This window comes from Lytechinus variegatus, chromosome 18 (genome assembly GCF_018143015.1).
Source record: "Lytechinus variegatus isolate NC3 chromosome 18, Lvar_3.0, whole genome shotgun sequence".
Classification (NCBI taxonomy): Eukaryota; Metazoa; Echinodermata; class Echinoidea; order Temnopleuroida; family Toxopneustidae; genus Lytechinus; species Lytechinus variegatus.
In genome coordinates, this window is record NC_054757.1 from 22,625,993 (window position 1) to 22,639,586 (window position 13,594).

The window sequence follows — 13,594 nt, forward strand, 5'->3', positions numbered from 1 at the left end:
TATATCCGACTTCAACCCCCCCCATCTTGTCATGTGACAGTATACTGGGAGAGTTATATTTGTATGTGAATTATACAGGTGAGACATGTATGAAGAAATATTAATGAGTGAATAATGCTATGTATTTATATCCAGTATTTAAATTTGGGATTATTCCAGCCCTTGATTAATTGCAATACTTCTCAGAGAGCGAGTCCTTTACTTATTTGTTGAAAAGAACATGTCTCCCTTTTTAAAGATAACATTTTATTAAAAAGTAACAATAGAAATATACTTTCCAGTACTCTAATAAACGATACATTTCATGAAGAGGAAAATTCTTTAGAAAATGCATATTTTTCCAAGGATTATAGTAATGGAATATGAAAACATCAAATAAGAACATGGAGGCTATTACAGTTTTGAAATGTAACCCCCAAGTTGTAAGCAATCCCATTGATTCGCCAGACAAGCTGTCATTATTGTTGGCGTATAATTCCCAGACGCGGATATACATGATCAGAGCCATGCCTGTGCACCTCAGCAACAGGTCACTGTTAATGCAAGCGTCTCGTGAAACAGGAGAGACATAATGAAACAGAAAAAAAAAACATGTATGAATAAATCCTAGTATCTTGACGTGCAAACATCATAGATTCTTGCAGATTGCCTCTGCACTTTACCAAATTTGATCTGATGCCCGGGAGATGTTTTCCGCATCCTTTCTCCCTAAGCCTTTCACCAACCTCTCTCTCTTCGACTGATAGGGTCCCCTCCGACTCTTTTTCTACCCTCTCTTCATCATTCCTTCACTGTTTTGTTCAATGTCAAATTGCTTTTCTTTTGTCTTTAATTAACTTTTACTTCATCTGTCTTTCTATAAATTTCTCTTATTTCTTTATATTGTTTATTAGGTTGTTTCTCCTTCTTGTCAATATCATGATTGTGCCTATTGTTTTTTTAATCCATCTTTATCTCTCTCACCCTCTTTCTCTCTTTTTCTATTTATCTGTTTTTGTCTTTTCTCTGTTTGTTTGTCTCCCACTATCTCTCTCTTTCATGTTTCTATATTTCCCTTATTCTTGCTCTTTTTGTTATTTTTAACTATTTGCTTTTCTGTCCTTTTGCTGACTTATCCGTCTCCTCTCTTTTCTATCTTCTCTCCATATCTGACCCACTCTCATTACATTTAAGCCCCCCTTTTCTCTCACTCTCTTGCTTTCCATCCCCCCTGTCTGTCCGTCGGCTTAATATCTTCACGGAGACCAATTGTCTTGTAAGCTATTAGCAGAGAGTCTAAATGAAAGCAACCATGTATCTGTTCCATCCTCTCTGTCCGTTTTCTCGGTGCCCCCTGTTTGGTCAAAATATCCACCCAAATACGGGGTCAAAGAATGAAAAATATTAACTAGACTTAATGTCTCCACGTATGGGTGAATCATGGCTTGTATATCCACTGTAGGCATCAGAAAATAGGGAATGATGGTTAAAGTGTTATACTACTTTAGTGATAGGAGTTGCTGTATATAATGTTTGTGGATGAAATATGGTTTCAAATTGACTGTATTGTAAAGAGGTGTGCTCAAACTTCAGATATTATTAAAAATATTTGAACATGGGTTTTCTAAGGAAATGGGGAAGAGATAAATATTGTTTGGCATCACATTCTGTAACCCCTCAAAATTAGCGGAAAATTATCCATAAAAAGCTAACATTTAGACCTATGAGATTATTTTTTCTGTCCCTATTTGGCTGGATCTTCAAAACAATGATATGATTTAAGATAAGGATAAACCAGTACCCTTCATGTATTTTATTGAAATATGCTCTCATGGCGATATTGCAGGAAGTGCTAGCCTTTTTTCAACATATTTTCCATAAATATTTGCTTACTCCTCTGCAGCAATTAAATAAATCACATGAAGCTTTTTGCTTGTCACGATCCACAATAAACACCATGTATAGCATGCGCATCCCTGCGATATATTGTAATTGACACCAAAATTGATTTGCAGAGAAAAACCATTAGTCCCAAGTATAGAGATTGAAGTGAGTGTTATTTTGAAAGTCAACACCACCTCCATTTGGTGTTGCTTTGGGCTATAGATATGCAAATGAGATCAGCGTACCGCAACAATAAAGGGACCCAGTATAAACAGCAATGCAGTTAATGATCGGTAGCCAAGTAATATCCAAGAAGTCATATTTGATAAGCATAAGGGTATTGTGAAAGTTTCTTCCAACAAAGATTAAACAAAAATCTACCTGTCTACTTGCTACCCTTCACAAAGCAATAGTTTTTTTTTAAAAACCATTAAAAAGCATCTATCCCTTTCCCTTTCATCCATTTCAAAAGCTGACTCGCAGTCTTGTCTTTTCCACTTTATCATCAAAAAGAGCTGACCTTAATTTGAACCTGACTAAAACATGTTTGAAGTAAAAATTAAGACACTTAATATGTTCACCTTTTTTGAACTGCTTGTACTTGGTATAGTTATGATATGTTTGCACTCTGTCAGTGGGCACAAAAGCATGCTCCAACGACAGCAAATTGATCTCATACATACATCCCATCATGGCATTGAGATGTTTAAGACTTGTATAGCTAAAATGTCGTGTCAAAAAGTCATTTTGTATGATGAAAAGAAATGAAAAAAGGAAAAGAAGCAGGGGAAATATTTATTCTGTATTTTCATTGCATTTTCATTTTACATGACATGTTCATTTTATTTCCCAGTACCTAGCTCATGAAGATTTTTTTTTATTAAAGATGGATGATATTTGTCTGGAAAGCAACACAGGTCTAGGGAATACTCTTTCTTAATCATGATAAAAGATAACTTGATCATTCTTACAATATCATGTTTTCTCTTTCCATCTGTCGTGATTTTTTTTTTGAGCTGGCGTAACACTGATGTTAACAAAGCGTGTTTTCACCAAAGGAATTGCTCTGCAGAATAATTCCATCTTTGAAATGATGGATGTCATAAGCGTTGACCATGATATATGTATGACTGTGTATGTCCAGGGATTGATTTGACTACAAGATGACCTGGTCATTTGCATCATTCCTAGACTGGTCAAGTGAATCGCTGACCAACGGTTTTTATCCCCTTCATCTAAAATGATTGAAGCGTACTCATTATTTCTCCAATACGTCTAAAAATCCACCAACATCATGAATCAGTGCATGAAAGATGGGGAGTACTGCAATAAATAATTCCAGTAGCAATAAACCCTAATGGATGACTGCTTCAAACACTATCAATTGCTCGCCTTTCGCTTCGGGTTAGTTTGAAATACCTAGTGAAAGCAAATGTTGTACTTTGCTTCGCCCCAGTTATTTTGGGTTGGGATCTGCAAGCAATCGAGGAAGGTTTGCTCTAGATTTTCAATAGGAAATTAAGTGAATTGAAAGGCAGTTCTATTTTATGCCATGTGTGCATTAAGAAGCAATTAATGTACTTTGTAATTAAGTGGAAGGACCGTTGCTACAACCTATGTTAATTTTTTTTGTGTTCCCTTGGATTTAGTGATCAGGAAATGGTAAAACTGATATGAGGTGTTCAATTATAAATGTTGCCAATAAAGCAGCAATTGATTCGTTTCGTTGCGCCACAAAGGACATGTGTTATTCAGAAAGAAACCAGAAGACCTATGGCTTTTGGTCATCTCCATGAGACTTTGTCATATGGATTTATGCATTACCCAAAATCACTTGTATATTAATCTGGGTTTTAACTAATTCAAGATTCAAAAGGTAGGATAGATAACATTAACTTGTAGAAACCCTTGTGTCTTAAACAATGAAGTGGGGTCTGTGGATATTTTCTTCCTAAACATTGGATCATGCATATGAAATGGATGGTATTTATGTACAATTTAATTTTTTTAAAGGCATGCAGTTTTTACAGTTTTAATTTAAATGCTTTCAATATTTCTTCAGTGAGTCTTTCATAATTTTATTATTACAATATCATATAGATCAAACTGATATTTCATACAAGGGTAAAAATTCAAATCATATTTAAATTACATCATTTGGTGAATTGATTGTAGTACTGAAATTTTAGTAAAGTTGGTTAACATTTTTGTAATTTCTAGACAAAGTGTCAAAATGAATAGGAAATAAAAAAAATGTACATATACAACTTTGTGCCTATTATTATTCCTTATCAATTTGCCCCAGTGAATATAAATAGGTGGGCAATAATTATAATTATAAATTTCTGTAATACGTATCAATGTAAATTATTTTCATATTTCTTTATGTCAACAACAAATTTACAGATTAATGAAGAATCTGTTCATTGCCATCCCAAGTGTCTCAATATCCTAATCTTGTTTTTCTCATATACCAACAAACATGATAAAACTCAGCAATGATGAAAAAATAATAATCAGCCTAGATATGCAGAGGATTCAAATGAATACAAGAATTATAGTTATGGCCTCCGTAGAGAAAAGAACAGCTCCTTGCTTTAGTTTTCCATCTCTCTCAATCAGGTCCGTTATATGGTAAGGAAGAATGAAGGGGGCTTAATGGAGACAGTATTTATGATTATTGATGTAATTTAGGCGGGAAATAAGTCCAGCGGACGCCAGACACAGTGTAGTGGGTAGGGGAGGAAGCGTCTTAGAAGCATGCAAATGATGAATCGTCTGACGATGGAGAGCCTCCAATGGGCTGCCAGAGGCTGCGACGATTACACGTGCTTGTCTGTTTTGATTTGGCGCGTGTGATGTGCATGGGCTCGGAGATCGCCCCAGGCCTTTGATGAAGCAAGCTCACATAGTTTAATGATTCCTGTTGTATCACAGTCATTCATGTTAAAGAAGGATGCATTTCTATGAGGTTTGGAGTGATTATGAAGTTAATGTGTCTGAATTTCCTGTGTTTTATTTTGAAGAATGTTTCATTATGTTATCTCTGTCTCCATAGTATTTGCTGAATTTGCCCTTTCTATTTGTCTTTAGAGATTCACCTTTTTTTTCTTTATTCTGTTTCCCATTTCATATTACTATTATTATCAGACATTTAATATCACTATATCCATATACTTGTAATTTTTCCGCCATGCTCTTTCTCAAATCACCTTTATTTTCTTTCTTACTGAATATAGGGCCATGTTTTTCTTTCATCATTTTATCCAGCTTCTACAATCATCGCAACAAAAATGAATTCCTCTTTACTCTGAAAAGTTTCTGAAATATTCTTTTTTCACCATTATGTATTTATAGTACATTACAAAGTAAAAGAGATACATAACAACACTTGTTGAGCTTATGTATAATAATATTATGCAAAATCCCATGAATAAAGTAAAATCTTGTGGATTTCCATGTTTACATATCTTTACAATTGCATAAAGCTTAGAAGCTCAAAAATCATACAAATTATCAACATTTGTGGAATCCGCTCTTGTCATTAAACTAGGCGGCAGCACGTTTGATCTCCGACAAAGTAGACTGCAATTTAAAACCCTCGTAAGCAACCAGTTAAAGCTAGTTACGACAAAACCACAAGAATAACTTTGCCAATGGGTTTATGCATGTATGGAGAGAAACCCCAACAAATCGGTTCATTGTTAAGTTTCTCATATAAATAAATCAGAAGTGAAAACCCAGCATGAGTCATAATTTCCGATTCCTACAGAAGATAAAAACATGGACCCATTTTTTTATCAAAAGGATGCTCTACAAACACTCATTATTTAGTAGATTTGCTATATATTCATGAATAATCAAGGATATTGTTTGAGTCATAGATGTATAGGCCTAAATGTTTTAGAAATGGAGATTAAATATTCAAACAAGATGAAGTATTACTGAGCATCAACATTGATATAGATGTGGGCTGTCATTTTTTTGTTACATGTTATCCTGGAGATGACCTATGTGTAATAGAATGATGGATGATGAGTACATCTATACTCCATGCATCCTGTATCTACTAGAGCTACTATTTAACCAATTAATTAAGCAGATGATATATAGAAGAGATCATTTTATGATTATGTATAAAACATGAATCTGAAGTCTAAACCATACATATATTTGCTCTTATCAAACATTTGAATGAGAAAAATATTGTATATTCTGAATTTGGATATACTACATGTAATGGCTCATCGAGCCAAGGATGTTTTTCTATGATTTCATTCATACGAGATTCTCAAAAGATGTTAATTTTCCTGTATTGAGATTGGAAAACATTGTTTAATTCATGTGGTTGGAGAACATTGTAAGCTGTGATTAGAACCCGTAACCCTAGGATTGAGTGTCTAGCTACTGTACCACAATAACCTGATCCTCGAAATAGTTTATTCTCCTCTCATGATTTATGCCAATTAACATTCATTTCTCAAATTGCGAATATATTATGATTGGAAAGGAACTTGATTTTATACTAGCATGCTATTGATTTTAACACATTTGAATTGAACAGGTTGTAAACACGACCTTTATCTGAAGGATGAACCCAATAGTTACATGTAGGCCTTTATACCAACTTTGATCTGCACAAACCCAGAAAAGGAGTAAACAATCATAAACAAATATAATGTTTGGTTGAAGTTTTTGGTTCAGTGTGAACACAGCATCCGAGACTGCTTAGTATGTCAGAGGGGATAGTTGTATAACGACTTTGCGAGAGGTCAGGAGTTTGAGCTTGATATGATATGCCTTTAATGACATCTAATAGAGTCTAAGATGTCTTCCTTGTCATCTCCGCTATGTCAGGCAATGTTTATTTGTGATGGGATCAGGTCAGTATGGGTATCCTGATGAGATTGAACAAGTCGTTAATAGACCTCACTCACTCGTCAGCCAATCTTAAGGCAGCTCTTGATCTAGATACCAATTATTGCTATGCATTTCAAATAGAATTTCTAAATGATTTTTTTTTATGATGGATTTTGAATTCCAAATATAAAGTGTTTCTTTTCCTGTAATTGGTGGAAGGTGACTTTTCCACTACAACCATGTATGTCAGTCATTATTGATTTCAAATTATGTTGGCCTTCGAGAGTTTACTTTTAGATAGATCTATATGTATCAAGGCACCAGTCAAGATAATATGTCTATGATTCCAAAGCTGTTTTTCCCTCTATTCTTATTTCATAAATTTCAAAAGAGAAAGTTAACATTATTTTATTTCAACTGAAATCCTGGGGTGGTATTCTGGAACTCTGTCATAACTTTTGTCATAAATTTTGTCATTTCTCTCCGTGATATGACACCGCTATGATTGTCACAAATCGGTATTCTGAACATTGTTTTTTCCTGTCATATCTCTTAAAGTTCCCACACATTTTTCGGAAGCAAACCAATCAAAATCATCGTTAGTTCCCAGTGGGAGCCCTTCTAGCCAATAGGAAGGCTCCGTGGCAGGTAGGGCGTATCCCCAAAACAGTTGCCCTGTCATAACTTTTGCTTGTATAAAAGGATTACACGCATTTAAAGCCACTTATTTTTGGTGCGCACTAAAGAGAAGAGACAAAATTTATGACAATTTTTCTGACAAAAGTTATGACATCCACCAGAATACCGATTTTGTCATATCTCTGAGATAAGATAAAATATGGAGAAAAGACAATGTTCAGAATACCGCCCCTGACTTCTTTCTTTTACAGCTAGATCTTAAGTTGATGAAATAATGGATTTTTAAAATTTGACTGACATAATTTATGCTGCCACACCCTTAGAACAACTCAGTATTCAGTTAAAACTCTGAATCATATAGAGACACCCATGTGGAGATTCAAAATAGAATTATTATAATTTTATGTGGGGGACTCTTGTTTTGGGGGCATGAGATATTAGCAGTGGGTTTAGGAATAGCTAATATTGATACAAGGGGGAGGGTAGAGAGTATTTTGACAGACAGAATGTCATTGTAGCCTTCCTATAGCTCTACCTCTACCATGTTGGAATGGCCTACAAGATAGAGTTTCATCTTCCTCCTCACAATCAACCATCATCGACTTTCAGAAGTGACGTCTTGTTTAAAGTCCTGTCTGTCTATTTTAGTGCGCTTGTCGAAGGATCATGAGGAATATCATAGTATGTAAGGGGGCTTATGAGGTCCATTAGTTTACGTTGACTATTGATATGAATAAAAGATATATCATTTGCAATCTGGCGGGTGTTTCAGAAATCTGTTCGTAAGTTAAGAGCGACTTTAAGAACGGCTTGGTGAACGTTTCTTACGCGCGTAACCAAAGCCACTGAATATACCATTTACCTCAACAAAGGATCACCAGGCGTTCTTAAAGTCGCTCTTAACTTACGAACAGCTTTATGAAATGGCCCCCAGGTATATGATAAAGAATGCAATACAACAATATGATATACCAACACCCCCTCCCCCAAGGATTTTCTACAATAGATGCTTGTAGTGCAGAGAGGAGTTGGGAAGAATTAAAGATAAGATTGACGGCAGGATGAGTGAAAGAGAGGTAGGAAGGGGATGTGACATGGAGATAAAGAAAAAGAGAGAGTGAGGGAGAGAAAAATACAAAGGAACGGAAGAGAAGGTGGTTTCAGACCGCTCGAAGTTTGTCAGTTCCAGGTATTCTCTTATCGGGAAATTTACCCCGATCAGAAAATACCAGGTATTTTGGTAATGTGAAAGCAAACTACGCGTAATTTCCCCGAAAGAAAATACCCGCTAAATAGTAGGTACTTGGCGAAATTACGAGAACTTTCGCTGGGATTTTTCCAAGGTCGCAGGTATTTTGGCGATGTGAAAGCAAATTACTGAAACTTTTAGCCCAGCGTGTCATTGGGCGCGGCGCTGTGGGTGGCTGCTGGGCTAGTGATTTTGAATCTCGCGCCTTGCCTGCTTATCAGACCACACTGCGCATGCTCGTAACTTCGGGAACTTATCCCGAAGTATGTGTTTCGGGGCGGTGTGAATGCAGGAATAATTAACGGGTATTTTTTAGCCTTAAAAAGTTCTCGTAATTTAACGGGGATTCTTGTGATCGAGGGGGTTTGAAACCACCTAGATACAGGAGAGCAATGAAGGGGAGGGGTCGATGGGGTGGGGGGGATAGATTAGGAATACATAGAACAGATGGGAGCTTACTACATCCTCTCTAGAGCAATTGATGCTATCCTAGCATTGATGAGAGGATGGGGGTGACATTCCACTTCTGTTTTCACTTTACTCAATACTTTCATGTTGAAATCTAAAACAAATGTTACTTTGCAACTTCTCTGACCTGAGATAATACATGACAGGAGGAGGAGAGATAGTACTAGTCTCACCAATGAGACCCAATTATAGTTTTTTAATTTTATCAAAAAAATATACTTTTATTGAAGTCATATTATTTCATATCTAGTAGGATTAAGTGAGCATATGGCTTTTTAATGTAAAGATGGAGTATTCAATAAATTAATCTGACTTAATGTCATTGATTGGTAATGTTGTGGCATTTTGTGTAAGATTCAGTTTTTTAAAATGTCTTAATTTAAAGGCAAAATGAAAAGCCGAGCTTGATAACTTTAAATAGGAAATCAGGGTTGAAGCGAAGCAATTGGCAACACTAAATTGATCTTTGTTTGGGTATGTGCATATGTTGCCAATTTACAGCTTGATGTAAATATGTTAACCTTTTAGATGTAATGCATTGATAGATTGTAATCGTTAGCAATGTGTCGTACCAGTCTGTCAGTCATGCATTCTTTCAAGGAACATGAAAGATGTATTGGGTCAGACCTCGTTGACTTCTATGTCAATACCTATAAGGTTAGAATAATCATTATGATACATTGAATTTATTGGTTTTGTTTATGTATTGATCCTAGATGGCTGTTTGGAGGAGTCCATGAGTATATTTTTGAAAAATAAATCTTTGCCTATTAATGCCCCTATCATGGCAAAAGAGGAATCTTTGAGGTAGGAAAGACATATTTTCCTGAAACCTTTTGAGTGGCGAAAGTGAATTTTCCTTAGGATTTGGTGAGAAATATTGTTGCTCATCAAGGGCCTTCTTCCCCCAACACCTCGGAAACCATTCTAACCAACAAAAACTATTTTATTTTTACTGATTCATAATCCCATCGTTTAGTGAGTAATTTGGAAAGATCTTTTTTCATTGTTGTAGCGTAATATAGTTTAATATAGTTTTCTTCAATATGTTTAGTACTAAATTAATACCATGTAATGATATATGTAAATTTAATTTTTATTACAATGTAGCACAATACTTAGTTTAATGTAGAATATTTTATTTTTTAATGAAAACCATATTAATATTTTGATCTCTTATGTAATAGATAATTCATTTGTTAAACGCATAGAGATTACCAATATTATGTGCTATATAAGTACAATATTATTATCATCTCTGTGATAAATCAGATGGTAAAATTAAGAATAAATCTCACAAATTTGGCTCATAGGCCCAAGATCTGTATTCTCAAATCAAAAGACAGCAGTTTGTTCAGATGGACTGTTCTGTTTTATCTTTCTCTACTTCAAGTATTTCATGGGAAAGTCTGTCCCATCCATTGCAAGATTATTGATGACATTGTTATCTTATCTCATCAAAAATCAAGATCCACAGTTCTAAGCTTTTGAAAAGTAGAAAAAAAGAGGGGTGGTTAGCACTCAATATGTGTGATTCAGAGGCCTTGTCGTTGCTTTTGCTTTAGAAAAGATGAGTTTCATTGAAATGTTTTGAATGGGATGATTTATCTTTGGGTATGATGGACTTCAAAATGGACAGATGTTTGGTCTGTAATGAGCTCATCCTTTTGAGGTCATTTTCTAAAGTTAGCAGATGGTAGATGGTAGTAGTATGTTCCGTGCAGTATGACAACAGAATGTAACCTACCATATACCAATCAGTAGATGATTTTGAAATAAATGGGATAAAAGACCAAGGAGGGGCAAGGATCAAATGGATACAGAATGAAGAAATAACTATGAAGAGGTGAAAAGTGAATACCATGACAATAGTGGTTCCTTTTTTGCAATTGATTAATTAAAATGGTGCTCAACAGAAACAAGTGTTTTTTTAATCTCTGTCATTTATTCTCTCTTTTTATACTCTTTTGCTTCTTCTCCCCTCCTTTTTGCCTCTTCTTACAACAGCCACCTTCTTCTTTTTTTATCTTGATTCCCATTTTTCCCACCGTCAGTACAAATATAATGCCAATTTATTGCATCTCTGCACTTCTGTTGATGAAAAGTGAAGTTTTAGGTCAATTTTCATCTCTTAAAAGGAAATCGCTTTTAAAAATAATGTCTTTCCTATGAAACCCAATCTGACCTCCGAAAAGTAGGACAAGTAATGGGTCATAAAAGTTGTAACTAAATTAGAATGCAATACACTACGCACCTGGCCTAATCATGCTAATGGGAAAATGAATAAATATATTTGATCAAATATATCCTTGACATTGTCATGTTTTCTAAGAGATCTATTGATAGCTGTCTTCAATTATTGTGGGTTTATTATGTGAGATAGTAATGGGGGATTATCAAAACGTGAAAAGTTGGTAGTCATGTCTAATCTTAATGTAAATCTTGATGCATTACTATTTATATAAATTTTCTGTAATTGAAAATAGGGTGTTACTACAAATATGACCCAGTAAAGCTCCTTCCTGATAGTGTGTTGAGGAATGTAATATAAATGATAAGTGACAATTTTATCTAATATTGTAACAATCTGCTGGGGATATTCCTTTTTCATTTCTGTTTCAGATTCTTCGCTGATAAGAATAGCAAATAATATGAAATTCTATTGAGATCAGATACTATAAATTTTTAGGTCATGATCACTCAAGCCAGTGCTAACTTTTGTGTGAACATTTGTGATTGTCTACCCAAGAGAAAGGGAATCAAAATGGATACTTATCGTTAACCTATAATTTCTTCCTGTTTAAGCCACCCAACTCCTTTTTTTAATTGTTTTATGTTGTTATTACATTCATAATGTTTTATTGATTTTTCCTCGTACACACAAATGATTTACCTAGTTAAGTTATTTATATTACCTTTGCAATTCTGAAAAACTTGTTGTGGCATTGATTTGTTTATTTAGAAAAAAAAAGAATGGCCAATCTTGGCTTAGGTTATAATAACCAATAATTTGTATGTAATAAGTCATCTTTGCTAAATTTGTTGATTTCACATACCTTAGCTGTGATGAAAAATGCACTTTGGATGTTGACTTCACACTCGTTCAAATGTCATAAATAGGACAATATGAGTTAATGAACATATTTTATTTTGTATTACAAATGAATGCTGCAACCAAGTGTCAGTTGATTGTTGCATGATTATGAATTGGTTTTATGTTACCCCATTATGTATTATTTACTCATTTATATTTTATTTTCCTATGATTTGCCTCATATAGTAGTTGAAGATCCAGGATTAATTTCTCCTAGCGCTGTAGACACATCGTCTCAAAATCCGTCTGGTGAGAGAGAGTGCTTTCTTTTCTCTTTTCTTCAATTTTTCTGATTTTTCTTTTCTTTAATACAGTCAGAAATATACGTCTTTTAGTCAATAGGCAAGCCCTTTTCCCAAACTTAAATAATTTGATATCATTCATTTTATTTATTCAATGGTTTTTGCTTTTGATTATTAAGTACAGACAGGATTGATATATGAATGGGTCTGTGTAGCTTGTTATATACTTGTGATGATGATGATGATGGCCCCATCTTAATTCTTGTTATCATTTTGTAGGATCCGTATGTAAAAATTTCTGAAAATCTAAATCCTAAAATATTCCACAAATATATATAGAAAATTGCCAAATCAAAATATTCATGCGTAAAGCCTGTAAATCTATATTTGACATCAGTGTTGAATATAAGTAAGCAAGAAATGTTTGCTATTCTTTTTAATCTCTCCTGAACCAGGGAAATGTTAAACCTTCTGAGATGAATCTTGCTTTTTACACCTCCTAGGTCTCCTTCATTCTTGTCTTTCTTCTAAGATGATTAACTTTAAAAATATTTATGTTTTATCATATTCATTTAAAGGAGAATGAAACCATTGGAACAAGATAGCTTGTGTGAAAACAGAAAAATCAAAGAAACAGATCAACAAAAGTTTGAGAAAAATCGGACAAATAATGAGTAAGTTATGAGAATTTGAATATTGCGATCACTAATGCTATGGAGATAGCAAATCGGCAATGCGACAAAGATGTGTGATGTCACTTGTGAACAACTCTCCCCATTACTTTAGTATATATTTCACTTGAATTGCCTCTTTTATCACATCTATCCATAGATCATGTGTTCTTTCTACATGAGGGCATGTAACACATATTTTTTTAAGAATACATCTTGGATAAAGAGTTTGTATCATCATAAGAAAAAGTAAAAAGAGACATTTTGAGGGTATTTTATAGTCCACCAAAGGGAAAGTTGTTCATCAGTGACATCACACATCCTTGTCGCATTGCCAATGGGAGGATCTCCATAGCATTAGTGATTGCAATATTCAAATGCTCATAACTTTCTCATTATTTGTCCGATTTTTCTCAAACTTTCTTTATTCTTATTCTTTGATTTTTCTGTTTCTACACAAGCCTCTTTGTTCCAAAGGTTTCATTCCCCTTTAATTATATACCCCTGT

The 13,594-nt window shown here is 34.4% G+C and overlaps 1 protein-coding gene across 1 annotated transcript in view; it reads left to right on the forward strand.

The window, feature by feature from the left end:
• LOC121432237 (netrin receptor UNC5C-like) overlaps nt 1-13,594 on the forward strand; it is a 44,051-nt gene that overhangs the window by 21,983 nt on the left and 8,474 nt on the right. The window contains exon 7 of the mRNA XM_041630089.1: nt 12,360-12,422. Coding sequence (XP_041486023.1) covers nt 12,360-12,422 — 63 coding nt within the window. The remainder of the gene's footprint in view (nt 1-12,359; nt 12,423-13,594) is intronic.